Source organism: Martes martes (genome assembly GCF_963455335.1).
Source record: "Martes martes genome assembly, chromosome: 5".
Lineage (NCBI taxonomy): Eukaryota > Metazoa > Chordata > Mammalia > Carnivora > Mustelidae > Martes > Martes martes.
In genome coordinates this window covers 107,063,500-107,089,020 of record NC_137892.1, presented here as the reverse complement: position 1 = coordinate 107,089,020, position 25,521 = coordinate 107,063,500, and the positions used below count along the sequence as shown (strand labels likewise).

At 41.1% G+C, this 25,521-nt stretch overlaps 1 protein-coding gene across 1 annotated transcript in view; it reads left to right on the top strand.

The window, feature by feature from the left end:
* The window catches only part of DOCK2 (dedicator of cytokinesis 2), a 403,190-nt gene that overhangs the window by 143,145 nt on the left and 234,524 nt on the right, over positions 1–25,521 (top strand). The window contains exon 26 of the mRNA XM_080804304.1: positions 5,384–5,532. Within this exon, the coding sequence (XP_080660430.1) occupies positions 5,384–5,532 (149 nt within the window). The remainder of the gene's footprint in view (positions 1–5,383; positions 5,533–25,521) is intronic.

The following is a 25,521-nucleotide window of genomic DNA, read 5'->3' as shown; positions in this document are numbered from 1 at the left end:
GTTTCACCTTAACGCCTGTAAAATATCAAACAGGGTTGAAGAATCAATTAACCTGTGTTGGTGACAAAGTAAGGGGCTGGCTATGAAACTCCAACTGAAGGCAGCAATAGACAGGTTTAGACACGGGGTAACTACACTGAGGATGTGACCAAGCCCAACACAGACGCCTTGCTTGAGTTTAACCCTTCTCCCTCTGGTGAGAGCAGGGCTCCCAAGTCTTCTCATGTCTCTCCATTCTGTTGGCAGAACTGGGATGCATCTGGGCTGGAAGATCAGCCAGCATGTCTCTAGTGGGGACATAAGGTGCCAGTCTCATCTTCATATATTTCACGAGGGATCCTTTCGTCTCTTCTTTACTCCACGTCCACTTTGGGGCTTTTCTTTATGGATATCACTTTATATCCAAAGACCTTTGCCGATCCTCTGTCAGGTGCATGGAGACTGGTGTGGGGCTGGTACTAAACCGGTACCTCTCAGAAAACCTTGAGGCGTACCCTCGCTACTGGAGACAATTTGCCTTTAGAGTGTGGGGTAATTACATCTTTTGTTTTCAGTTTGGGGCCTCAACTTCATTTCTGAGGTGATAACAAGGATCTCACTGCTCATCCCATCACACAGACAATGACCATGTAGTGTGACAAATGATTAAGACAGAAGTTTGTGTGCTACAGGAGCATAAGAGAGGGTCACCTAAGACATATTGGGGTGTCTGGGATGTTGTCCTGGGGGTTTTGGCATCTAAGTTACCTAGAAGGCAAGAAGTAAGTAAAAATGGATGGGATAAAAGCATTCTGGGGAAAGAAAATAATGCGCAAAAACTGAGAAGCAGGAGAGGAAGAGGCTGGGACAGCATGGGAAGTGGAATATGGGGAGGTGGGAAGGGTTTGGTCACAAAGGACTTTCAACCATACCACAGAGTTCAAAATACTTATCTTGAGGATAATTGGAAGCCATGGAAGAATTTTAAGCAGCAAGTCCTGTGGTCAGGTTTGAGTTTGGGGGAAATTCCCGCTACTGAGTTTGGAAATGGGGAGATCGGTTTGGGAGACTTGGAATGGAGTGTGGAGAAGGCTAGCTTGAGGGCAGGATGGATATGACTTCATGGTGGACTGGCATTGGGTTCAGAGAGAGGAAGTGACGTTGTTTGGCTGACTGTATGGACTGGGTGACTAGGGCGCCTTCACTCTGAGACAGAGCAGAGGAGGAGCGGACCTGTGGGGGAAGATGCTGAGTTCTTATGTGGTTCTTAGGTGTGTTTCCCTCTGGAGCTGGGTTGGGCCTGTGGTCACAGATGTAGTTTTGGCCTGATGCATCTCAAGGTGAGTTTCCAAAATGGAAAAAGCATCTCCATTTCATTCTTTCTATGGGGCTAATATTATGGACATGGAGGCGAGGGAAAGGACCTTCATATTTAAAGAGTCCCTGAGTCTTGCAATGATTGCAAAAGCATATGACACTTCAAGAGAGCTATGGATGCTGACAGTAGCACCTTCTTCCATAGGACAAAACTTTCTCCAAGAGGGAAGAAACCAGAGCCCAGAAACACTGCATTGGCCTCTCTGCTATCATGTCAACAAAAGAAAGCTCTTTTCTGTGACAATACAGAGTTGAATAGCTCTGCACTTTCTTAAGTCCTGGTCCAGTTACAATTTGGGCTTGTCACCTGGTGGCAGACCTCCCAACCTTTGTCGGGTGTCAGGTACCTGGCGTGGGTTTGCCGATCTCTGATACTCACTGGCTCTGCTTGTAAAGATTGATTTAAGACGCTGGCAACATTTATCTTTTAGACCGTTTGTGTTTGTTTGCTTGACAATCAAGCCACAATTTAGAAATGCTACTTCCTGAAGCTCTACAGGCTAATATAATTTCACAGCTCCAATTACAAAGGAGAAAAATTATTTCATTTCACAACAGAGGAGCCAGACGTTTCTGAGAAATCATGGTTAATGAGAAGACAAAGTACTTTCTGAAAAGCAGGCCACGTTATTAATGGCCTCCTCAGCTAAAATTTTGCTGACTCTCAGCACCAGGAGGCTTTGTCTCTTGTAGGGATGCTGGGTTTTTGGTAATCTGTGAAGGAGAGGACTTTCAGACTGATAGACCAGTGCTTCTGCCAGAGCCTGGTCTGGAGCGCGCACATCAGTAGTTCGTAAACAATGCAAGCACATCCACTTTCTTTCCAACTGGCAAATAAACCCTAGCTCTAGCCACTTCCTCTGAACCTATGTTTCGTGGGAATCATAGACTTTGGGATGAGGACTTAACAACCATTTAGCTTATCCCTTCATCTGACTCTTTCAATACCTTCTCACCATCCCTATCCATAGACCACTTAACTACTACTTAAATACTTGGTAGGGATGGAGAGCTCAAAACCAGACCATGAGGATCTGCTATTTTAACTCTATTTGAAGTAGAATTTAAAGTTTCTGGTGACTTCCTGAGGAGATCTACATTAACATCTAAAATCTCCCAAGTGGCCTTTTCCCTTGAGTTCATATCTTTGTAATGGGATCTAACAGAAGGATCTCAACTAGAACATCAACAGAATGAACCTTTAAGGAAAAACTTGACCTTTGTTACCACACAGCTCTGTTGTATGAACAGTTCTAACAGGTTGTCACTCCTAAGAGGTAAAGGCACCAGGTTTTTTCCTGTCTATTTACTCCTGCTTCTTACTTCTGTTGGCTTTGCGGCTGCAATGGGCCAGTAACCCCTGACCATCACCTCCCACCACAGAATAGTGATTGCCGCTTAGGGAGCCTTCGATGAATGTAGTAGACCAGCTAAACGAATGAATGAGTTAATTAACTGCCTGAATGGATTAACCTCTTATCTGTCTTTACATATCTCTTTACATATCACACTAGGTCCTAGTGATTCCATTTTACAGAGTTTTAAATGATTTTAATCTTGAGTCCCAGCAGGCTGTTTTAGACTAAGACATTGTCTTCTTATGCTTAAAACTCAAGACAATTGACTGTTCTTGATCTATTTCTTACGACCTTATTTTCCAGTCCTTTTAAATCTTTAGCTTCAACAAAAGACAAAAAAGTTGCATCAGAGGCTGGAACTTTAGAGGGGCAGAACCAGCACTTAGTAGTCTCATTTGCCATCACCTGGGCTATTGCGGTGGCATAGTCATGGGTCTCTGCCCTTTGTAGGGTCTCTGCCCCCTTTTCTTCCTCCAGCTACCCTATATGTTGCAGGGACATGAATCTCCTTAAAACACATCTTTTGAGGACTCCCTTTTGGGCAGAGAACTGTGGGAGAGCAAGACTTTTTGCTGTGTTTTGAATTTCTCTTATTTTACTTTCAAAAATAACTTCTCAAAGAGGAAGACTTTACCATCCTCATCTAACTTAGAGAATGCACAATTCTTAGCTTCTGGCTGGTTTTATTTATGACAATGTCACTGAGGGCAGAGTTGGGAAGTTTAAGTTTCAGGAAGTTGAGGAAGTCATTCATCTAATGGCAAAGAGTTTAGAACTTCAAATGAACTCACCTAGCTTTCCAACATTGAGATTGCAAACACATATCATTTTCTCTAACAAACAAAAATTTCCCAAGTTACATGCCAAAATCCTTCAGAAGATAATAGCTATGTACACTTGGGCACATCCTTCTGTTTCCTCTTCAGTGAAATGGGGAAATAGTGGAATCTACCTCCAAAGTCATTGGAAAGATTGACTGAGGTAATCCACGCAAGATACTTAAACAGTGCCTGGCACATTGTAAGCATTCAGTATGTTAGCAATGGCAGCAACTGTTGTTAAAGTTCCCTCAAGATTCAGATTTCAGGGGTCATTCTAATTAGGATCAGATGTCTAGTCCTTGTCCAGAGAATGGCAAGCAGCCTTATGAGAGTGTCCCTAGGCTTATAGTCCTCAGCAGGGTGGCTCCCCAGAGTGAAACCAAGGTGCTGTGCCAGGAGATGGTATAAATGTTGGGGTGACAGAACAAGAGATGTTTTCTCCTTCATCCCACCTTATCTTATTCTGTGTTCTGCCATTGCTCTTTGTTTTTGCTGCTGCTGATCTTTGTTAGATTCTGAGTATCTTTTTTTTTTTTTTAAGATTTTATTTATTTATTTGACAGACAGAGATCCCAAGTAGGCAGAGAGGCAGGCAGAGAGAGAGAGGGAAGCACGCTCCCCGCTGAGCAGAAAGCCCGATGTGGGGCTCGATCCCAGGACCCTGAGATCATAATCTGGGGTGAAGGCAGAGGCTTAACCCACTGAGCCACCAGGCGCCCCAGATTCTGAGTATCTTATGGGTGAGAATCTTATCTTACTGCTATACTTCTGGAAGTATAGCCTTCCTCATCAAAGTATAGCCTTCCTCATCAATGATGTTCAATACCTGTTTGTTTTAATTGAATTAAAATGAAATCTTGGGGTATAGGATTTACATCTCAGCTCTAGAAGCTGAGTAGATGGGTGGAGGTAGTTTGAAAAATTTGGGGAATTATTTTTTGGTCCTTGGAAGCTTTGCCATTGTCAAGAGAAATACAGAAACAAAGCTGTGTAGGATTCCAGAACTTTCCAGAAATTTCCTGAGATAGCAATGCTAAGAGAGACACCTTTTTTGGTGACTATTTTAATTTATTTCAAATGAAAACCATTGTGCATAAGGATGCAAGTAGAAGGTTGTTCACTTTTGTACTGTCTATGCCAGTGAAAAATGTTCATTGCTAGAGCTGTGACTAAATAAAAAAATATATCCATAATAGAGAATACTATACAACAACTACAAATGATTCAGTTGACCCCTATATGTAATAACATAGAAAGTGCACCAAGAAGGTGAGTGTTCCAATAGGTGAGTAAAGAAAAATCAAGGTACAAATCAAGGTATAAGACAAGATACAGCATAATCTCCTTTTATGAAAAGGACAAAAAACAAAATGACATTATATGTTTTATACTGATACATATGTGAAACTATAAAAAGATCATGAGGGTTTATCATCACAGTATAATATATTTTACTTAAGTGGAGGCCAAATCAAAATGATACTACGTATGTTATACTGGTACATTTTTAAATGCATACACATACATAAATTTTATATGTACATATATATATATGCATATACATTTCTTTTACACACATATATATGAAATATATATAGAATTGAAATATATAAAGAATTGGTTTCCTCTGGGGAGTGAGTGTTGGGGGAGGGACTGGAATTGTGAATGAAGGTCTAAGGAAATCTTAACCTAATTTTTCATATTTAAAAATTTTTTATAAGGAAAACATATCATGAATTATTTATTTAACGAAAAATTATCTAGAAGGAAGGAGGGAAAGAAAGAAAAGGAAGAAAAGGAACTACAGAATGAGGATGCTCAAATGCCTCTGAATTGCCTCCTTCCCAGAGTGCCGGGACATTCTTCTTCCTGTCATCACCAAAGAACTGAAGGAGCTGCTGGAACAGAAGGATGAGATGCAACACCAGGTCCAGGAGAAGAAGTACTGTGTCGAGCTACTCAACAGCATTTTGGAGGTCCTCAGCTGTCAGGATGCGGTGAGTCCTCACGATGATGTACATGTCCTGGACTCAGACTAGCAGTGAGCTGATTAAGCTCTAAAATATTGATGCTGATGAATAGCAGTTGAAGTCTAAAGATAAAAGTCAACGGCTTGCTCAGCGGGCCTACTTTTCCAGTGACTAACCCCCATGGCTGTGAAAGACGGCTTAGGGATTGGAGTTAAACATGTAGCATTATGTCACCATATTTCTTATTGGACAGGATTTCTCAGGGGGTAGGTATGGACATATTGCAGACTTTTTAGATGATTTGTCCATTTACTAAAACCTTTGTTTGCAAAGGTCAGAGGGAGAGTTTCTTAGGCCTACACAGTCAAGAAAACTCTCTTGTCCGTTTTTTTGTTTTGGCTGATTTACTATGATTTTGTTTCTTTGGTTATCTCCTGCAATGGTGAAAACAGTTAAGGCTTTTTCTGGCTGAGCACATTGCTCAGACCTAGACTCTAGAGACAGGATGAAGAGTGGGATGGTGGTAGGGAGGTGGCTATGCCAGTGAATCCAGTGTCTATTTGGTAGACATCATCCAGAGATTAGGCAGTGATGACACCAAAGAGAAAGTTTCAGGGGAATAAGTAGAGGGCTTCCAAAAGGTCAGAGTCTGCAGAAGAGAGCAAGGGAGATAGATTAGTGGTAACAGTAAAGATGTAGATTTCTTAAAATTTGGAAGAGAAAGGTAATGATTCTTGATTTAAATCAGGTTCATTTGGCAACCTCACCTTGTCTTTGCATAATGTCCACTCCTTTCCTAGATGGGCTGGTTTCAGAGGACTAGGTAGACTTAAACAAGTATTTTGTAAGTATTTATATAAGTATTTCCCCGTGCCCCATCTCCTCTCAAGAAAATGCTCAAAGAAGGGCTTTCTGGATGAACTACATCTATGATTGGCTATCATTAGAAAACACTACAGAACATTCATTTTATTCCTTTACTGCTTGTATTCCTTAGTCAACGATTGTTATCAACTTCCTAATGTGTATTGTCCTTTCCATTTTTTTCCATCCTAATTAAGCTTCTTATCTCATTACAAGGTAAATGCAGTAGCTTGACTCACCCATTCATTCATTCATTCATTCATATATATGGTACATCAACTATGTGACTGGCAATGAGGACACACAAGCCTGGTCTCTTTCCTTAAGAAAATCTATACAGATTATATAAATAAGCAATTGCAACATAATATAATGTCTAAATTTCATGGATGCATATAAAATGTACTGGAGCTACAAAGACTTTGAGTGTGTGTGTGTGTGTATCTGTGTGTGAGTGTCTGTGTATTCATTTTTGTCAAGGAAGTCTTCCCAAAGGAATTGAAACTGGATGTTCAAGGATGAATAATTAAAGATCAGAGCTACTACTTCATTTGCTGTTTTCTAGGCACTGTGCTAACTGCCATCTAATTTTTCTCTCTGCTCACCCTGATTGGAGCTAAGGATTATTATTCCCATTTTAAAGGTGAGAAACCTGAAATTCTAGACCAGCCAGCCAGCAAATAAATGATGTGGTCAAAAATCAAAATCCAGGTCAGTCAGACTCCAAATTCTGCATAGTCATGGGCATTAGAGATACAAGAGCATGGTCTTTCCCTCTCATTTTCTTCCTATCCTCCCTCTTTTTCTTGGGGGAGATGGAGATTAATGCCCAAAGGCTTGGATAAAGCAAGATTCACTCTGTGATGTTGTCATGATGATGATGGTGTTTTTATAAGTGCACTCACCAACCAGCTGTTGAACTGGTTCCAGTCTTTGTTATTTGATCTTTTACAAAAAGTTAAGGGAGAGTTTGGTCTTACTCTCACTTGTAGTATAGGAACATTAGAGTTGGCTCCTTATTTCTCCAGAAACATCCTAAAGAATGTTACCTCTTCCTGTTGAAAATAATTTACAATATTTCTTACAGTTCAGTAATCCTCACATCCCTTTTCATGGGGAAAAAATCCTGGATTTGTTGGAATATGCCAGTGGACCCCAGTTTGAGGAACACACTTATAATGGGTTATCTATTTCCCTGATTTAAGTAGAAGTTCACGGTTCATTTGTTAAGCAGCAGTGCTCAGGCTCTGCCCATCCCATGTGAGCAGTCTCCTAGTGTTCTGTTCTGATGGGTTGCCATCATTTTGCACACTGGGTAACATCAGGCACTGGTGAGAAGAGCCTGCTGTCTCACATGCCCTGGGTACTAGGGGCTTCAAAGCTGAGAAGTGAGTGGGAAGCTCTGAGCTCCCCTTGGAGGATTGTGGCATTTGGACTTGAAGTGTGTGGGAGGTGTGGTGTCACTCTTTACTGTCTCTGAGTGCATTGCTTTTATAATGACTTCTGACTGTGGGCCCTAGCCCACCTCTTTCTTAGGTTGAGCAACTGTCTTTGCTGGATGAGTTATTAAATACTATCATTACCATTGGGTTTGGTATAAGATTCTGACGCTCTCACTGTTGGTGGGCTTCACAGCCAACCTCTTCAGCTCATGAAGATGGAAATCTCTCTTCTTCTCGAAAGGTTTTTCTTCCACAAAGGAGACTCTTTCAGTAACCATTATTACTTTGAACCCAGCTAACAATCAGAAATCCCAAATTATCTCATCTAAATCTTTCTTGTTCTGACCTATAGCGGCTCTCCACTCTGGCTGCGTGTTTAGATCACCTGAGGAGTTTTTTTTTTTTTTTTAAAGCAGCTGTGTCAAGGCTCCAGCCCTGCGATTCTGACTTAACTGGTCTGGGATTGGTGGGGCATCACAAGGACAACTTTACCAGCTGGTGGTAATAGGCAACAAGGGCAGAGGACCACAGCTCTTGCACAGGAAGTCTTAAACTTGAGCATGGATCAGTGTGACCTGGAGGAGCTGTAAAAACAGGTTTCTGATCATTTTATTAGGAAGATGGAACCCGATCATTTATTTTTCTGAGTTCCCAGGTGATGTGGATGCTATTGGGCCAAGGACTATACTTTACTAACCATCACTCTAAGGTGACCTATTTTTTTTTTTTTTTTAATCTTCAGTATTCACTGGAAATGAAAGACTGGTTGGACGCATCCTCAGTCCTTTGCCTTCTTAATTAAAGAGCCCTTTCCAGTCCGTGAAACCTAGCATTTTCCAATATGGCATTTAATAAACCATAAAATGGCAAAATCTTCAAGCACATTCATTTGTACTCATAAATTCATTGTCAGGCAGTAGTGGAGACAGGGCCCGTGCAAATATCTGACTTTGAAAATCCAGACCATCAAGCATGCTGTTTGATTTCTACAGGCACCGACTTCTCAAAATTGGAAATTTGGAGGAAAAATTAAAAACCCTCCTAGGATAAAAGTCCTGGATTTTTCTTCTGGTTGTTTAGATCTTCTCTGTTGATAACAGCATAGCCATTCCCTTTTCCTGTCACTTTGTTGGCACCATGGAGAAGCCTGTTTCCCCACCCAAGTATAGGTTATATCTACCTGCAGGAACCATTGCTCAGGGTTGGAAACACATGTAGAAATCTAGAAATTATAGTGCAGCATGCCAAGCTTTCTTTTGGGAGGCATTGTGTGTTGGGGGATGGGAAAGGATGCTAGTCTTCAATTGATTGCCAATGTTTGAGTAATTACAGCCTAGCACAGCAGGGTGGCATGAGGAAGCTCTGTTTTCCTGTTATTACCTTATTCATTGTAAGCCTGGGTGGCATATGACTCAGGGGGTGATGTCCACCTTAGCCTGGGTGTTGATATTTTTTTAATGATAGTGTGAAATTCTCTCCCCCAGCTTGCTTGAGTTGCACTTAGCATATGAAAGGGACAGGCTCAAGTGAAGGGAGAAGGCCTGACTCCTGCCTCTGTTAACTCCTTTCTCCCCCTTCTAGAGCAAGGTTACTTGTCAACTCCAGTTACTTTGAAAGCCTATTTTACACTGGCTTCGTTCTGTGCCTTGCTGGCTGCTGAGTAACTCATAAGATTTAATTTTACGCCAAACCCGGAGGGAGTGTTTTTTTTTTTTTTCTTCCCATGTCTTAAAACAGCCTTTTTGTTTTTATGTTTCATTCCTCTAAGAGAAGAGTCATCATTTTGTACCCTGCTTAGCAATCACAAAGTATGTAAAGCTGACTCCTAAGCCTGAACAGGAGATGGGGTTGGTTATACCTGCCTCACGGAGGGAGAGAATGTCCAGAGTCAGCTTTTTAATTTGTTTAACCCTTTAAGTCCATTGACTAAATCTGGGAGGTTGTTAACCAAGGCACACTATTAGTCATGAACTGTTTGGGATTTCTGGTATTTTTATTTATCAACTTAGATGCTGGTAGGGAAGGCTTTTGCTCATGTGTTTTCTTTCACCTGGAATGTCCTCAATTCCTATTCTTTCTATGTACCTAAAGTCCTAAATCCCTTTCAGGTTCAGCTCAGACAATACTTCATTTCTAAAATCTTCTCAGTTCCATGCCCTCATAGTGTCCCCTGCAAACGCCTACACAGAGTCAAGGACTTCCTTCTCTGTGTCTTCATAACTGTGTATCCGGACTGATACTATTGCATTAATTGCTTGGTGTTGCACTTTCCTGTGTGTGTCCCCTGCCAGGCTTTGACCTCCGAAGCTCAGACAACAAGCCCTTGCTCCCGGCTTTGCCCCGATTAGACTTTCAGCCTCGCCTCTTGCCAATTCCTTCGTTCTCCATCCTCCTGCTCCATTAAAATTCTTTCAATAACCCTCTTCCCCAGCCCCTCTCTTGTGTCCTAGGAGCAGTTTTTGCCTGCTCTGTCATGGCATCTGTGTTGTCATCCTCTGTGGACTGCTCTGCCTGTGGGGCCGGGAGTGCTGTGAGGACAGACACCAACCTCACAGGAGCTCGACCCTTCCCTGCCCACCTTCCTCACGATGTCTGGCTCACAAAACTCTTTATTGTAGGAAAGTATATGTGAACGAATATGACTTGCTCAAATCAATAGTGGAAGCTGATTTCTCCCTTGGATCTTCTGCTCTGAGTGCTAGGAGGGAATTCTCCTTTCTCTCTTTGCATTTCTTGGATGTCAGGTACAGGGGTTGAATGAATCACCCTTAGTGTATGACACATAACCATCACTGGTATGGGCCAGGACCTCCCTTGTTTGTTTTTTATTTGTTTTTGTGTGTGTATGTGTTTCTTACCTTTTTCCCCCATCCCTTTTTCCCACTTTCCTGCCTCCCCCAGCTGCTACGGGTGATTCGTCTGTTGTATTGAATATGCATGTGTGACTTAACACACAGGCATACACACATACACACACACTCATGCCCCTCCTGTAAAGAGGATCAGACATTGACGTAAAAGGGACATCACATCAGCAGCTCCATTAGGGTTCCAGTGGGTGGGGAAAGGACAATGGTAGGCACCAGGAGCAGTCGAGACTAGAGGGCATTCTTGGGCCAGCACTGCCCCTGATCTGACATGTGGGAAAGAAGTCTGTCTTTGAGTGTCTTCTTCTGAAGTGCACCCCCTATGGCTACCTTAGTTCTCTGATAAGCCTAGGCAGCCTGCTTGATTCAGGGTTAAAGGGAGGCCACTGCTGCCTCTTTGAATTACCATTTAATTCCCAGGAATCGATACCACCATGCAGAAGCAGCAGGGTTTTCTTCTAACCTATATGTTCCCTCATATTTCAAACAAAAGACAGGGAGACAAGGCTTGCAAAAATTCTTTTATCTGTGGTGCTTTCCAAACAGAGAGCAGCTAATTAAGCCCCCAAATTAAAACTGACATTGATGCGACTCCCCCACCTTCTGCTATGTCCAGAGCCATTCCCTTTTTACCCTTTGCTCTTCCTCTGCTTCCATCGCATTAAATGTGCCCTTTCTAGGCCAATAGAATAACATTATGGTGTCACGGATGGTGACATATGATACACTTTCTTTCCTAGCACACTTCAGCCTGCAAAGTGCTCTCTCATGCATCACAACTGTTTCTGGCAACCACATGGGAAAGTAGGTTTTACTTTCCCATTTTACTGGTGAGGAAGCCTAGCCTCAGAGAGTGGCCAACTGGTCAAAGCATCAGTAAAAGGCAGAGCTGGGAGGGAATCCCCCGTCTCACTCTCCACTCAACAACCTCTCACACACATTGCCTTCTGCCTCCTCACGTGTACACTTTACTATTTAAGAGCACTTTCTCTGGCCTTATCTGCCTGAGAGAGGTAGGAGACAGGTTCTGGAGTCAGGCTACATTCATGCATCCATCCCACAGATACTTCTAGAGCTGCTATCACGGGCTATATTCTCTATGCTGGGGCCACAGTGATGAGGAGAGTTGGGAACACATCCTGAACTGCTTCCTCTTAATGTGGGAGACTTGGGAAGTCATACCCTCTTTCTGTAAAATGGGGATATTATTTCTCCCAGTGTGTCAGCAAGAACATCTGTGCAAACACACAGCACTGAACCTGGCATGTAATCCACACTCCGTACATGTGACTTTTTTCTTGCCTCTCTGTTCCCCTTCCCTCCTAGGCTCCTTCCAATTGTTCCAGGCCTATAATTCTTTTAAGAAGAGTAAAGGGCCAAGTGGCCTCCTGGGAGAATGGCAAATAGGTACTGAGCCTGGGGAGAACTCTGTACCCCATTAGCATTGAAAATAGCCCTTGAGGCAGACCTGGTGGCAGCCAGATGCTTTGGAGCCCTCATGGGCTCCACAGGAGGCTTGCCAAGAAGACGCAGATGCTGTCGCTGGAGCAGAGCCATTCCCCGCAGGGCATCTGGACCTCATATGGGTTCCTGAAGGGTCTGGGGAAAAGTGTCATCCTGCCTTTTCAGGGGCTTCTTTGGGGTGTTCCAGAATTTCACTCATGGTAACTATTGTATGCCGTTGTGTGTTGGAGCTGGTTCACACCAGCTCATGAGAACCAAGTGTTAAATTTTTAGGAATCTTATGAGTTATTTGTTAAATAACTGCCATTATTAAAAATTTATATAAATATCTATAATTAAATAGGCTATATTAAAATCAAACATAATAAATACATACTCAAAACACATCGCTTCCTAATTATCTTACTAAACTTTTCTCTTATCTCTGTGCTTGAGGTCATTTACATCTGTGGTATCTACGACAGAAATTCTATTGAGCCCTCTTCTACTGTTGTCCATCTCTTCCCGACTCTCCGTTCAGTGATGTCAGTCATGAAGGGAATCCCCATACTACAGGCCTGGCAAACACTGTATACTTGGGCTTCTGATTTTGTCTTTCTGGAATGTCAGTTGATAAACACACACCAGCATACCACTGCTTGGGACTCAACAGAATTGCCCAAAACAATAAAAACCCCAAAGCACAGGGGAGCTGGTGGTGCACTTCTCTTCTCCCCAGCAGCCCTGGATCTGCCGTCTGCAAGTTCTCATGGTCGAAGAGAGGATGCTCCAGGGATGCAGCGATTTTAAGAGAAACTGAACACTCAACCTAGAGCAGAGATAAATAAATATTTTCCATTTCCCATGGCAATTCTTATTGACTGGTAATGATTTTTTCCCTAGTAGTGTTGAGTGTTTACATAGGTCAGTGAGAAAGAGCCCTGATTCCTGCATCGGTGAGGGGCGGGGAAGAGTAGTCGGGCGCCGTAAGCTTGCCATACCTCAACTGGGTGTTTAATCTCACAGCTGTGGGAAAGTCATTTGACAGGAGACTGCTGTCTTTCACCTCAGTAGGTTTTGGTCTTTGGGTCTTAAATACAGTTTAGAGATGATTAACATTAGGATTGGGATTAGGCAAACACTGCAGTCATCATTGTCATAAGGAAGAACCATCAAGGGAGACTAAAAGTGGTGGGCAAAAGTGTGATGAGAAATAGGGTATTTGCCTAATCCCAAAGTATGCACTTTTCAATGATACAAGGAAACATAGTAACTTTACAGTAGTAGAAGAACCTGAGTGCCACTCCCTTCATCAAGTGATGAAAGGAGCATCACCAGAAAGGATACATATCAGCATCATCTCCCTCCTGATAAGATGCCCTGAAGAGGACAGCAACATTTATGTGGGGAATCTTGCAAAAATGCACAGCCTCAATCTAATGATGAGAATAGATTCAACAGCCTCAGCTGAGGGATGTTCCATGCAATAGCACACTAATACTCTTCAGAAGTCCAGGTCTCCAAAGACCAAGCACTGTCATAGACTGGAGGGACTTAGGAAACATGACAACTAAATTCAATGTGGGACCCTGAATTGGACCATAAACTGAAAAATGGGCATTAGAAGGAGTACTGGCAAAATTAGAACAATGTTTGTAATTTGGTTAACAGGACTGTACCAATGTGAATTTTCTGTAATTGTGCTCTGGTCATGTTGACATTAGGATTTTAACGATAAGGGAAGCTGGATGAAGCATACATCCAACTTGTCCATAAAGCTAACACTATTGCAAACAAACAAACAAACACAAACAAATAAAAGTTTATCTTTGAAGTATTTAAGGAGTGATTGTTCACTTACAAAGAATGCATTTTGAGGACAAGCCGTTCCCCAAACCATACCTATTCCAATATGAAGGGATGCTGATAGATAAGGGGTTTTCTCTGCTTTATCGGAGACAGTAATAAAATCTGCAGACAAATGACTGGCCTTACCAGAGGATTCCATCCTATTAACTGTCTCAGCCTGTCAGGAGGCAAATGTAACCTCCCACCAAATGAGCAGATGACTAAACCAATGTCAGCAAGCAGGAACCCAGGACTAGCCTGGGGACTGGGAATGTGGATGAGCATAAAAGCCTTCTGTGGTCTCAAGGACCTTGCAGGCTATAGGATTTCACTTGGGCTATTTGACAGCCCTGTCTATGCAGTAATTCCCTAGGCCAACATGTGGGGCTTGAATGTCACTCGACCTGTACTTGGCAGGTTTGGAAAGTGAGTGGTTTGGCATAACTTAACAGATGGTCCTGGTGTCGTTTATTCTCGGAGAATCCACCTGGAAAATTAGAAGACAGCTTTTGTTGCTGGTTGACTAGAACTCTGTCCAATAAAATTAATAATCCAACATGTTCTGTTTCATCAATACCAACTAGAAATACTTCTCGAGATGCTCTTCGATATTTCTTTATCTGCCGTGACCAAAGTTTAAGGGAGTTTGCCTACAGCCAAATCCACAATGGCCTCTCCTCATTTGCTCTGTCTCTCCTCTGTCCCTCACCCACGTGGACAGCCTCTAAGGGCCAAGACGAGGCTGAAACAAATGAGGCACTTGTCTGGGATGGCAGCCAAGTGTAAGAGGGCACCAAAAATTCGGTAATCAACAAAAATAATGTATCAATACAATATTTTAAAAGAATCAACATTTTGATATTTTGTTCATCATGGATTTTTAAAATTAACTTTTATTTTTAAAAATATGGCATTAAATATGATTCATCTCTACTCTTGAGTTTTATTCTTATTATTATTCTTTGCCACTTAAATTTTGTCCCTTGGGTAAGTGCCCCAATCGCTTACTGTCATCCAGTCTTGGCACCTTGTAGTGCCTTTCATTGACACCGAATGCCCACAATAACAAAGCTGAGCTCTGACCCATGAATGAGCAAGCGTGACAGCTTGCAGGAATGGAGAAGTTATCTTTTCGCTCACCATGAAAGACTGTGGAGGGGCTCTGGAAGATTTCTGTCTGCAGCGAACCTTTGCATAAAAGCACAAGTTGAAAGGAACAGCCATTTACACTAAACCTTCACTGGGCCAGCCACTTGCTTTCCAGAAAGCATTCCTTGCATAATGTCTGAATTAAATCTCCCCTTCACAGTTGGGAGGCATGAGTTAAAAGCCCGCATGGCAGCAGAAAAATATAGCTGTGTTTGGTCCAGGTTACAGTTACTGAGGGAACCATAACTTTGATTTGTTCAACTGGTGTAAATGTAAATCCTTAAGTGAAATGTGTTAAGCGAGGAACAAAATGCTCTGTGTTTGAAGATCCTTTTGATCCACGGCTCCGTCTATAGTGCCCCACCTGTCATATACAATCTGGGGGCAGCAGCTAGTGACTGAACAAGGAAAGTTTTCAGAAAGCAATCGAGGAGTTCTAGAATGGACATTTTCTCACTAAGATTTCAGGCAACATTCGTCTTAGAGATAAATGCAATTGATTCAGCGGCCCAGATTAGAAAATAAAATGTTTAATCTCATCTCAGTTTCTCCAAGCAACACAACATGCTAACGTTTATCTTTGACTCTCCATCTATTACCTCTTCTTCTACCTGGAATCTAAACTCAACTTAGCTTTTCTCTCCAGCCACATTTCCTATTATTTTCAGCCAGCATTCTGCATTCTGGTAAGACCAGGCTCTGTGTCTTCCTCCAGGCCTTCATGTTCTTTCCTCTTTGCCCTTTACCTGTTTTCTCTATCTGGATTGAACTCTTTTTTCTTCCTTTTGCTTATCTAATTGTCCAGTTGGTGGTTCTCAGCCTGAATCTAGCCCACAGATCTATCTTGTTTGCCTTGCCAAACTGTTTAATAAAAGCAACAGACCACCACTTCCTGTTGTGCTTCTACATGACTGGCTTCTCTTGTTTATGTACGTTACCTGCCTCACCCTAAGAGCATCTGAATTGGGATGCTCTGTGATGATCTTGTGATGGTTCTGAGAGCCAAACCTTGCTTTTTCTAATAGGCCCAACCCAGTTTCCCCTTCCATTAAGAAATCATCACAGATTCTTTTTGCCCTGTCTTAGTCACTGACTCTGCTACATTCTGAAACTTTTGGTTTTACTGTAGAATTTAGCACTGAATTATGTGCAGTTTCACATTTGTTCTTATCATGTTATGCTTGTCTGGTTAATGTTGAAAGAGGACTCACACTTTTTTTTGTTATTTCTCTCTTTCTTTTTATTTTGTTATTTCTGTCTTTGTTTTTAAAAAATTTTTAAAAGATTTTATTTATTTATTTGACAGAGAGAGATCACAAGTAGGCAGAGCAGCAGGCAGAGAGAGAGGGGGAAGCAGGCTCCCTGCTGAGCAGAGAGCCCGATGCGGGGCTCGATCCCAGGACCCTGGGATCATGACCTGAGCAAAGGCAAAGGCTTTAACCCACTGAGCCACTCAGGCACCCCATACATTGTCTTTCTATTTCACCGCTCACTAAACATGAACTGAGCACCCACTCTTTGTCAGGCACCAGTCTAGGCATTGGGGGTGCCAATGTGATTAAGACAAAGTACTCTTTCATTCAGAACTACTTCTAAGAACTTATTCCCCAGTACTCCCCAACATTGGCTTCAATGTCTATTCATTATTTCAAAGCCCACCTTGTCTTAAGTCTTTCTCCACAATGAACACTTCTCCCTCTGCCATGAATTCTCCCCAAATATCCAAGTTATGGCTGTCTTGCCAGAGTCAGCTCCTCTGGTCTCTGATCCACCTAACCATTCCACAGTCATATGTCCACCCCAGTCTCTTGAAATTTTGACATAACCTACCATTTACTGGAATTGCTCTTATACGGATATCTGATACCTGGTTTACAGACTCTCCAAGGATAGGGTTGATCCAGTCTTATATTTCTTCTATATTTCTACACTTTCTGGGCAAAGTGCCGAATTCCAAGCAGATACTCAATAATTAATCTTTGTGGTTTGATTGATCCTCTCATCTCAATTGCTCTACTTTCTAGAAATATATGCTGATGCTAATTTTATTTTTTTATACTCAGCAGAAGCTAATGAGAAAGGTAAATCTGCTGCTGTTGCATTAAAACATCATATAAAAAGCAGGTACCAACTTTGAGTATGGCTGTGCTCCCAACTTTGAGCATTGTTGTGCTCCTGAATCAGGTTAGAATTCAGCATGCATTTTCCCACAGAAATAATGCAGGATAATGGTGGTCAGATTCCCAGGCCAGTATGTGTAAGCATGTTTAACCTATAGTGTAATTTAATTCTGAAACAGAGTAGAGGCTCACATTTACATGTTCTCATTGTGTGAATATTTTACAAACACTGAAGGTACTTTACCTGACACTCACCACACTTTGCTTCCGTGCAAGTGTCTGTTTTCTCATCTAGACAGTAAGCCCCATGGATGCAAGGACTGCATCTGTCTTGTTCACTGTCACATCATAACACAGCACCTGGCACAGACTGGGCAGTCAAAAATATCTGTTGATTTTTATTGAGTTAAATTCTAGTTGAAAGATGATGGGGCCATACTGATGTGGATTCAGACTCCCAAATTCATCCCTAGCTAGCTGTGTGCTCTTGGGGAAGTTACATGGCCTCTCCCAGCATGAGTTTACCCCTCCCTAATATTTTGTTAGTTGTGGCTACCATGTTAATACCTAGTATGTATTTCTTTTTCTTTTTTCTTTTTTTTTCCTTCATTTTCCCACAGTGTGATCCCTCTGAAAAAGTCTTGATTAATTAATGATGTGTGCATTTTGTGCTGTATTGGCTGAGGCAGTGGTGATGGGAAAGGTGGTATTTGGTATCAAAGCCTTTCAACAGCTTTTGAGAACATAGGAGTTCTATTTCCAGCCCTAGTTCTGACATTCTGTGATCTGAGGAAGGTCGCTCAAATATATCTGTGAAAGAGTGGTGATAGATTTCAGTGATTTTTCAAGCTTTTCCACCTAAGTATCTCCAATTTCAGGTGAGTGAATGTAAACTCTCAGTGTTCTGCGGGTGGGACCCAAACGTAGAATTTCCTTGAATTCAATCTTGTATTTCATCTTAATTATTCATGTGTACTTTGTATTCTAAGTCATGATAGATCCATGTTTTAAAGATATTGCAGTTACCTGTGAGTCACACATTCATGAATGCCTGCTTAAGGCAAACACTGTCAAACACCTTATATACAGAAGTCAATTTTTACCACAACTCTGTGAGTAAGCTATTATCATGCCCATGTTACTGATGAGCAAACTGAGGCTTACGGGAGTTGAAATAAATAGACTTAGGCTACCTAGCAAGTTAGTGGCAGAGCCAGAATTCAATCTATCTAAATCTAGACCTTTCCCCTATGCCACTTTAGAGGGTAAGTAGAAACAGAGCCTTCTCTTTGGCTAAAAAGTACGATAATAAAAATGTTTATGTCATGTTAACTGGAAGAAGCAGAATGCAGATTGTCTGCATGTTGCATAGAGATTTTTCATGCTCAAGGATTTAAACGCATCATAGAATAATAAGTTAGATATGTTGCAGGGCTGGACTTATGGGTATATTATGAATTTTTCTTTCTGATAATGTTTGTGAAATAAATAGTGAATTTTTAAAAACTGCATAAGTAAGTGGTGTAACCTGAGGGAATAAAAGAGGTAGTTGATTTTGTTAAACATTATAATTTATGCTATATATTTTTGTGAGGGATTGGAAATGTAAAAACGAAGGCAAGTCTTCCTCTGGCTTGGCAAGTGTCACTGAGGCTGTAGGTACGTAATAAAGGGCAGATATGCCTCAAAGAAACTCATGGAGAGGCACTAGAAATCTGATAAGCAGGGTCTGAAAGCAACATCTGTGAAAAGTAGAGTATTTTTTTTTTTTTCTGTGAAAAGAGCCAGTCTTTAGGAGGCAGAAGAAATGCTTTCATATCTAGGGGCAAGGAATGACACAATTCAGGGAAGGTTAGAGAGGAGTAGTTATAATTTTCCAAAATACCCCCAGAAGACTAATTATTTATCTACTTGAAACTTACTGTGGAAGGCAAGTTACAACACCACATCCTCTTGGTTTGAGGGTAAAAGGGAAAAGAAGAGAGAGTACATGTAAGAAAAAGAAAGAAAATCACGTTATCTTTGCTTTTTGAGAATAGATAACTTAGAACATCTATTATTTTGCATTATTATCTGAATTGATAAGATAAAAAATAAATCTAGGCAAAATAATTCACCAGTTTATTTGTCCTCCCGGCCATCTATCCAACCACCCACCCACCTTCCCATCCATCAACACATTCATTCCACATATTTATACATGTGCTTAGTACTTCCACAACTCAAAATTGAAAGATGTGGCACATTAGTTCCAGGAAGTATTGAATAGGTTTTGTTGGAACTCAAAAAATACAGCAACCAATCCTATTTAGGATGAGGTTTAAGTAGGTTGAATGGGAAAAGGCTTCCCAAAGATGATGACTGAGCTAGGTGGTGGTGGTTGTCGTTTGTTGGTTGGTTGGTTGGTTTTTGACTGCGGAGTAGGAGACTGGCAGGTGACCAGGGAGAGAAGGGCATCTCAAACACAGGCAAAAATCCATATGGTTACTCTCTATGGGAGAGATGAGCTGGCTAAAAATGGTTAGAATGGCTGGGTTAGTGCCTGGAAGAAATAAAACGTCACGAGACTCAAATAACTGAACTTCCTCAAAGAGTGGCCCACAGTCCAAGGCTAAGATGTGGTGAACTCTGTTTCATGAAGACACTGTAATTCTGGGAATATCATAATCAGAATTCTTGGGAGTAGGTAGGATTCCAAGACTCAATGTGAGCAGAGTAAGACTTGACACAGGCTGAGGGAAAGGGGTTGGAAGAATATTAAGAATACATTAAGAGTATTAAGAATAGTATGTGTTAATAGGCTATACTCTCATTAGAGAAACCACTGTTATTATAAAGCCATACTTATTATAGTAAAGAACATATCAGGTGCACATTTTTCTTGCTAGTTCTGACAACACCTCCCTTAAGACATCTTCCCAGATTCCCCTAGACTGAGTTGTCTTTTTTCTGAGTTTAGCCAGCACTTTGTGTTAGCACTTTCTGTTATGGTCCTTTCCTTGCTGAGTGGTTCTTCCCTAGCCATACCCTGCCAATTGACTATTACTTCTTAAAAGCAGGGACTAGGCTTTCTCTGTCTCTGAATCCCCAGCACTCAAGACAGAGCATGGCATCTAGTGAGTCAGTGGTACTCAGTTCTGTCTTCATGTCAGAATTATATGGAGAGCTTTTAAAGAATAGCAATGCCTGGACCTTATTAGCCCTAGAGATTTAGAGTTAGTCTGGGGTAGAACCTCAGCATGAAAATATTTGTATATTTAGAAATTCCCCAGAATATTCTAGAAATGCAGCAGTGGTTAAGAACTACTAAAGTAGATGCTCAAGGAATGTTTCTGGAGGTTTGAATGATAATGAATACCAACTGGCTACACATTTTTGTAGGATGGGAGTTTGGAGTGGAGCAGCAACTCAATGTTTAGGCAGATTCCAAGGCCCTAAATTCATCCCAGACCTAGGAACACTGGGAGCAGAATACTACTCTAGATGCTACATGCTTATTAGAAAGAAACTCTTAGTGTACTTCTAGGAATAAATACATGGATCTGGTTCAAGATGTGTTGGCTAATACTAACTATTTAGGCTGGGCTGTCACTGGTTAAGAATATATAGGGACTGGGCATACAGAAGAAAAGGTTTCCTGTCTGCAGCTGGTCAGGGAAGGATCAGAGCTATAGATTCTAAGTGGTATCCCTGAGTATATTATGGAGACTGGGCTATAAAGTGGCCACCTTCCTCTCACCTAGAAAAACCATGAGAAATTATAGATCAAATTGGGAAATTTATAATAAATAAGAAAATAAACCAGTTCTCCCTCTTTCAAATTTATTGTGAGTATATAGGTTGGTCACAGAGATAGTGGGAGAGGAGGGAACACACAACCTAAGCTTTCCAAAATGAGTTGGGTGGGGATGATAGTAAATATTAGACATGTGATAGAACTGTAAAAATATTTTGAAATCACCGTCACGATTAGGGAACAGCGAAATAAATTACATATTCTTTATCAACATTAAGGCAGAGGCACACACTGTGGTAGGTCAGGGGAGATAGAGAGACAGAGAGAGATACAGAGAGAAGGAGAGAGAGAGAGATTGAGACTTCATACTTCTCAAGATGAGGAGAACTGCCCTAGTTCTAGAAGGCAGTGATTTTTATCAGCACCATGGAGAGATGCACAGTCTCCATTGCTTGTTCTGAGATGAGATTCTGGGGAGTGTTTTAATTATATCCAGTCTGAACTGAAAAAAGCAAACAAACAACAACAACAACAAAAAGCCAAAAAACCCCAGCATTGATGTCTGTGTAAGTGCACACGTAGATCAGAGGATTCACATTCATTCCTCAGATTTAATGCTCTTTTCTGGTCAACTCTCTTACATTTTAGATTGGCCTACTTTCTCCATAATTTCCCAGCAAAGGAAAAAGAGGTTGGAGGGTAAGATTTTAAAGGTTCATGTTGATGGTAATTTTTCTTAAGTTTCTGGTGTGATCAATTCCTAAGCACACTTGTCATTGAGATTGGACTCTGAGCTCTGGCTGGGACATAAGATAGTGGGGTGTTTTATGAGATCTGTCTCTGAACTTAGTTTTGTGCCTACCTGAATTGGGAGGGGCTCATGGGGAGAGATTCCATTTTATTAAAAGAAAAAAAAAAGAAGAGGACAGTAGAATTTTGATTTAGGGAGATCCTGCTGAGGAAACTAGATCAATCATTACTGAATGAGCTGTCTGATGTCTATATTCTTTCTCTGGAGGATGGCAGAATGATTAGGGGTATTTTCACTGTAGGAAGGAGGGTGGGAGATTGTGTATATTTTTTATTCCTTCTTTCTCCTGTCCACGACCTCCTTAGTCATTTGTGTGGGGTCAAGCTGTGTTGCCAGTATAGTTGAGGAAGTCCATGCCTAGAAGCTTCCAGATTCTCCATTCTGATTCCATCCCCTCATCTAAGAATCTCTCCTTATATCTCTACAAGTTATCTGACACCTCATATTAGTTTTTATAATTAATTAATTAAATGAAATTGATGTAGTGATTAGTTATTGTACATCCGGTATTTGTTCTACGTATTGGATCTAAGTAATAACATAGATTTAATCCCTTTCCTCAAGGAATTTGGGGATGGTGCACAATCTATTATTCAACAGTGAAACGGGGTCAGGTAGGAGTGGATATGTTAGGACCCTTAACCCAGATGGGTTTATACTCTCATGTTTTAATGTTCTTAATCAAGGTTATATTTTAACAGGAGAAAATTTACTGTAAGTCAAAGAGTGACATTATATCCACGGAATTTCAAATATCAATAAATAGTCGGAGATGTATTTGAGAAATCATTTGGGGTGGGGGACAATCATGTTGATCTGTACAGACAACTTCTCTGCCTGTAGCTGAAGCCATCCTGGCATTAAGAATGAAGTGTGATAAAGCAAAGACATAAAGCGAAAGGGAACAAAGGAAACAGAAGAGAAATGGCAGGCTGCTAGTGGGGGCGACAGAGAGGAGGACCGTAATGGAGGGAGGGAGAGAAAAGCTCATTGGGTAGCCCTCACATGGAGAGATGGAAGCCACATTTTTGAATGGCTTTCTGGATAAATAATAGCAAAAGTTTTCACCACCAGGGAATTTTCACCCACCATTTCTTATTGGATGCATGGTTTAAAATACATGGTCTCCCAAACAAGAAGCATCTATTATTCATTAAGTGATGTGCTTACTCATTTTAAAAAAAGTAATAATATATAAGCCCTATTCTGAACTTTCTGAGCAGCAGAGTTAAATAGGGTGCTTAATTGGAGTTGATCTTGTTCTTATGCAAACAAAAAATCTTGACATTATAACTAATAAGCCCATGTGGCAGTACTGAAGATGTGTGAGTATATTAATTTTTTTGAAGTATTACAAAAAGTTCACAGACCTCCATTTCTACAATGGAAATCTTAAAGGAGCCCATTGCTGCGGGGTGGGGGGGGGGTGGCATTTAGACCTGTATGTTGCTTGTTATTTAGATATTGTAAGTGATACAAAATTGCTAAAATACCTGTGTATACAACATGTAAGCCTGGAAACCAAAAAGGCAAGCATTCAAATCCACCTCCATCACTTACAACTCTGTGACATAGGACAAGTTACATAAACCTCTGAATTACCTCATTTGTGACATAGGAGGAACTAGTGTAGCAGACTGATAAGATTATTCTGTGAACTAGATGAGATGGTGCATGTAAAACACTATTATTATAGTAAACGGCATATATGAAGTGTTCAATAAATATTGAATGGTAATGATAATTAGGATGAATCTTATTTTATATCTTAAAATGAGGTAATACTTGTCCCCAGGGTTTCCGAAGACACACTGAAATTATAAGTACAAAGCACACAGTTCATTGCGTGGCACACAGGAAGAATTTAGTAATTGTTAGTTGTGTTCTTTAGCTATTTCTCCTTTTACAATTTCATAGACTCCTCCTTTTTTGAAGAACTAAACACGAAAGTAGAACATCTCTGAGGTACATCTTTGTAAGTGGCTCCAACAAGTCTCCATTCATCAGTGCTGAGATGTTAGACTTGCAGACCTTGGAAGGCTTAATTTTTTTCTCTCTAGCCTGCAGGTTGTAGTTTCCAGTGTATTAATAAAAGTCCCCACAAAGCAACTTACAAGATCTGAATAAAAGCAGTGTTTCTCTCTAAGTACAATGGGATTTTTGTTGTTGAAGGTGATGGTTGTGTGTGTGTGTGCATTTTTTTTTTTTGCTGGTTGTTTTAAGTAGATTTTTTCCCCCTGCCTTCCAGAAAATGGAAGTTAAAAGCATTTGATAAATGGAATAAAACATTTCAGTTGGGCCTTTTAAAAAGTATTAACCCATGTTACTTTGCAGAGCTCTTTTGTCAGCTTAGTAACACTGACAACACCACTCAAGCTTGTGAGCGGCAGGGTCCCAGCAAGGGTAAGGGTTCCCAGACCTCAACACAGGGCTGCAGGCAACACACGGTGGTCCCTGCTGTATATCCCCACTCAGTCCCTGTGAGTATGATTCTTTGGGTGTTTAGACTGACTTTCATTCTTTTCTAATTGGGCAGTCGTTCTATTTTTTTTTATTATCATACATGATTATTATGTAAATTTCTAGCAAACCACAGTAAGTAAAATTATCCCTCTAACCTCACATCTCTCCTTCTTACCTCTGCTTGGGGGTACCATTATTAATGGTTTGCCGTACATTTTTACAGACTTTGGGGACATGGAAAAGGATTAAAAAAAAAAAACATAAATGGGCTTATGCATGGTGCTCCATAGTCTCTTTCTACTGAGTGTATTAAAAGTATCTTTCCAGATCAAGGCATATCTACCTTCTCCTACTCCATTGTATGGATAAGCTGTTGTTTATATAATAGCATCCCAGATTTGGGGATATTTATCTTGTTTGCTGCATTTGGATATTTAAAACAATACAATATGCCATAAACAGCTGTGCACACAAATGTTTGTCTTATTTACTTTGGACAAATTTGCAGAATGATTTATCATCTACAAAGTGCTACTGCCTCTATTCATTTCTGTGATCCTAAAAGATGGATGCTGGGGCAGTTATAATCCTTGACTCTAAAGCACCCTCACCTCTCAGCACCAGCACCATGCTTTGGAAAGAGCCCCAAATTAGACAGAACTGAGCTTGGGTTCAGGCCTAGCCACTTAGGAATGGATAATGCCTGGGAAAATCCTAAGCCTCTCTTATCCTCATATTTCATTGGGGACTTCATTGATATTAAAAAAAACAAGTAAGATCATAGATGTCATATCTATATGCACAGTTTCTGGCATATGATATGACCTCAGGATTGGTAATATCAGTGTCAGATGGGAACCCACATCTTATTTTCCTTTTTTTTTTTGTTAAAGATTTTATTTATTTATTTGACAGAGATCACAAGTAGTCAGAGAGGCAGGCAGGGAGAGAGAGGAGGAAGCAGACTCCGTGCTGAGTAGAGAGCCCGATGTGGGGCTTGATCCCAGGACCCTGCGATCATGACCTGAGCCGAAGGCAGAGGCTTTAACCCACTGAGCCACCCAGGCACCCCTTATTTTCCTTTTTACCTAACTTTCTGCCCCCCACTCAAGCTCTCCGCTTCTTGAGGAGGCTGATTTATGGTGCAGAGACATTTATGACCACATGAAGGCATTGTTTAAATCCTATCTGGGAAATGGGGGACACCCTGTGGGTAGGAGAGACAGAGATGATGGGGAGCAACAAAGCCCCCTGCTGGACTTTACTGACCCCC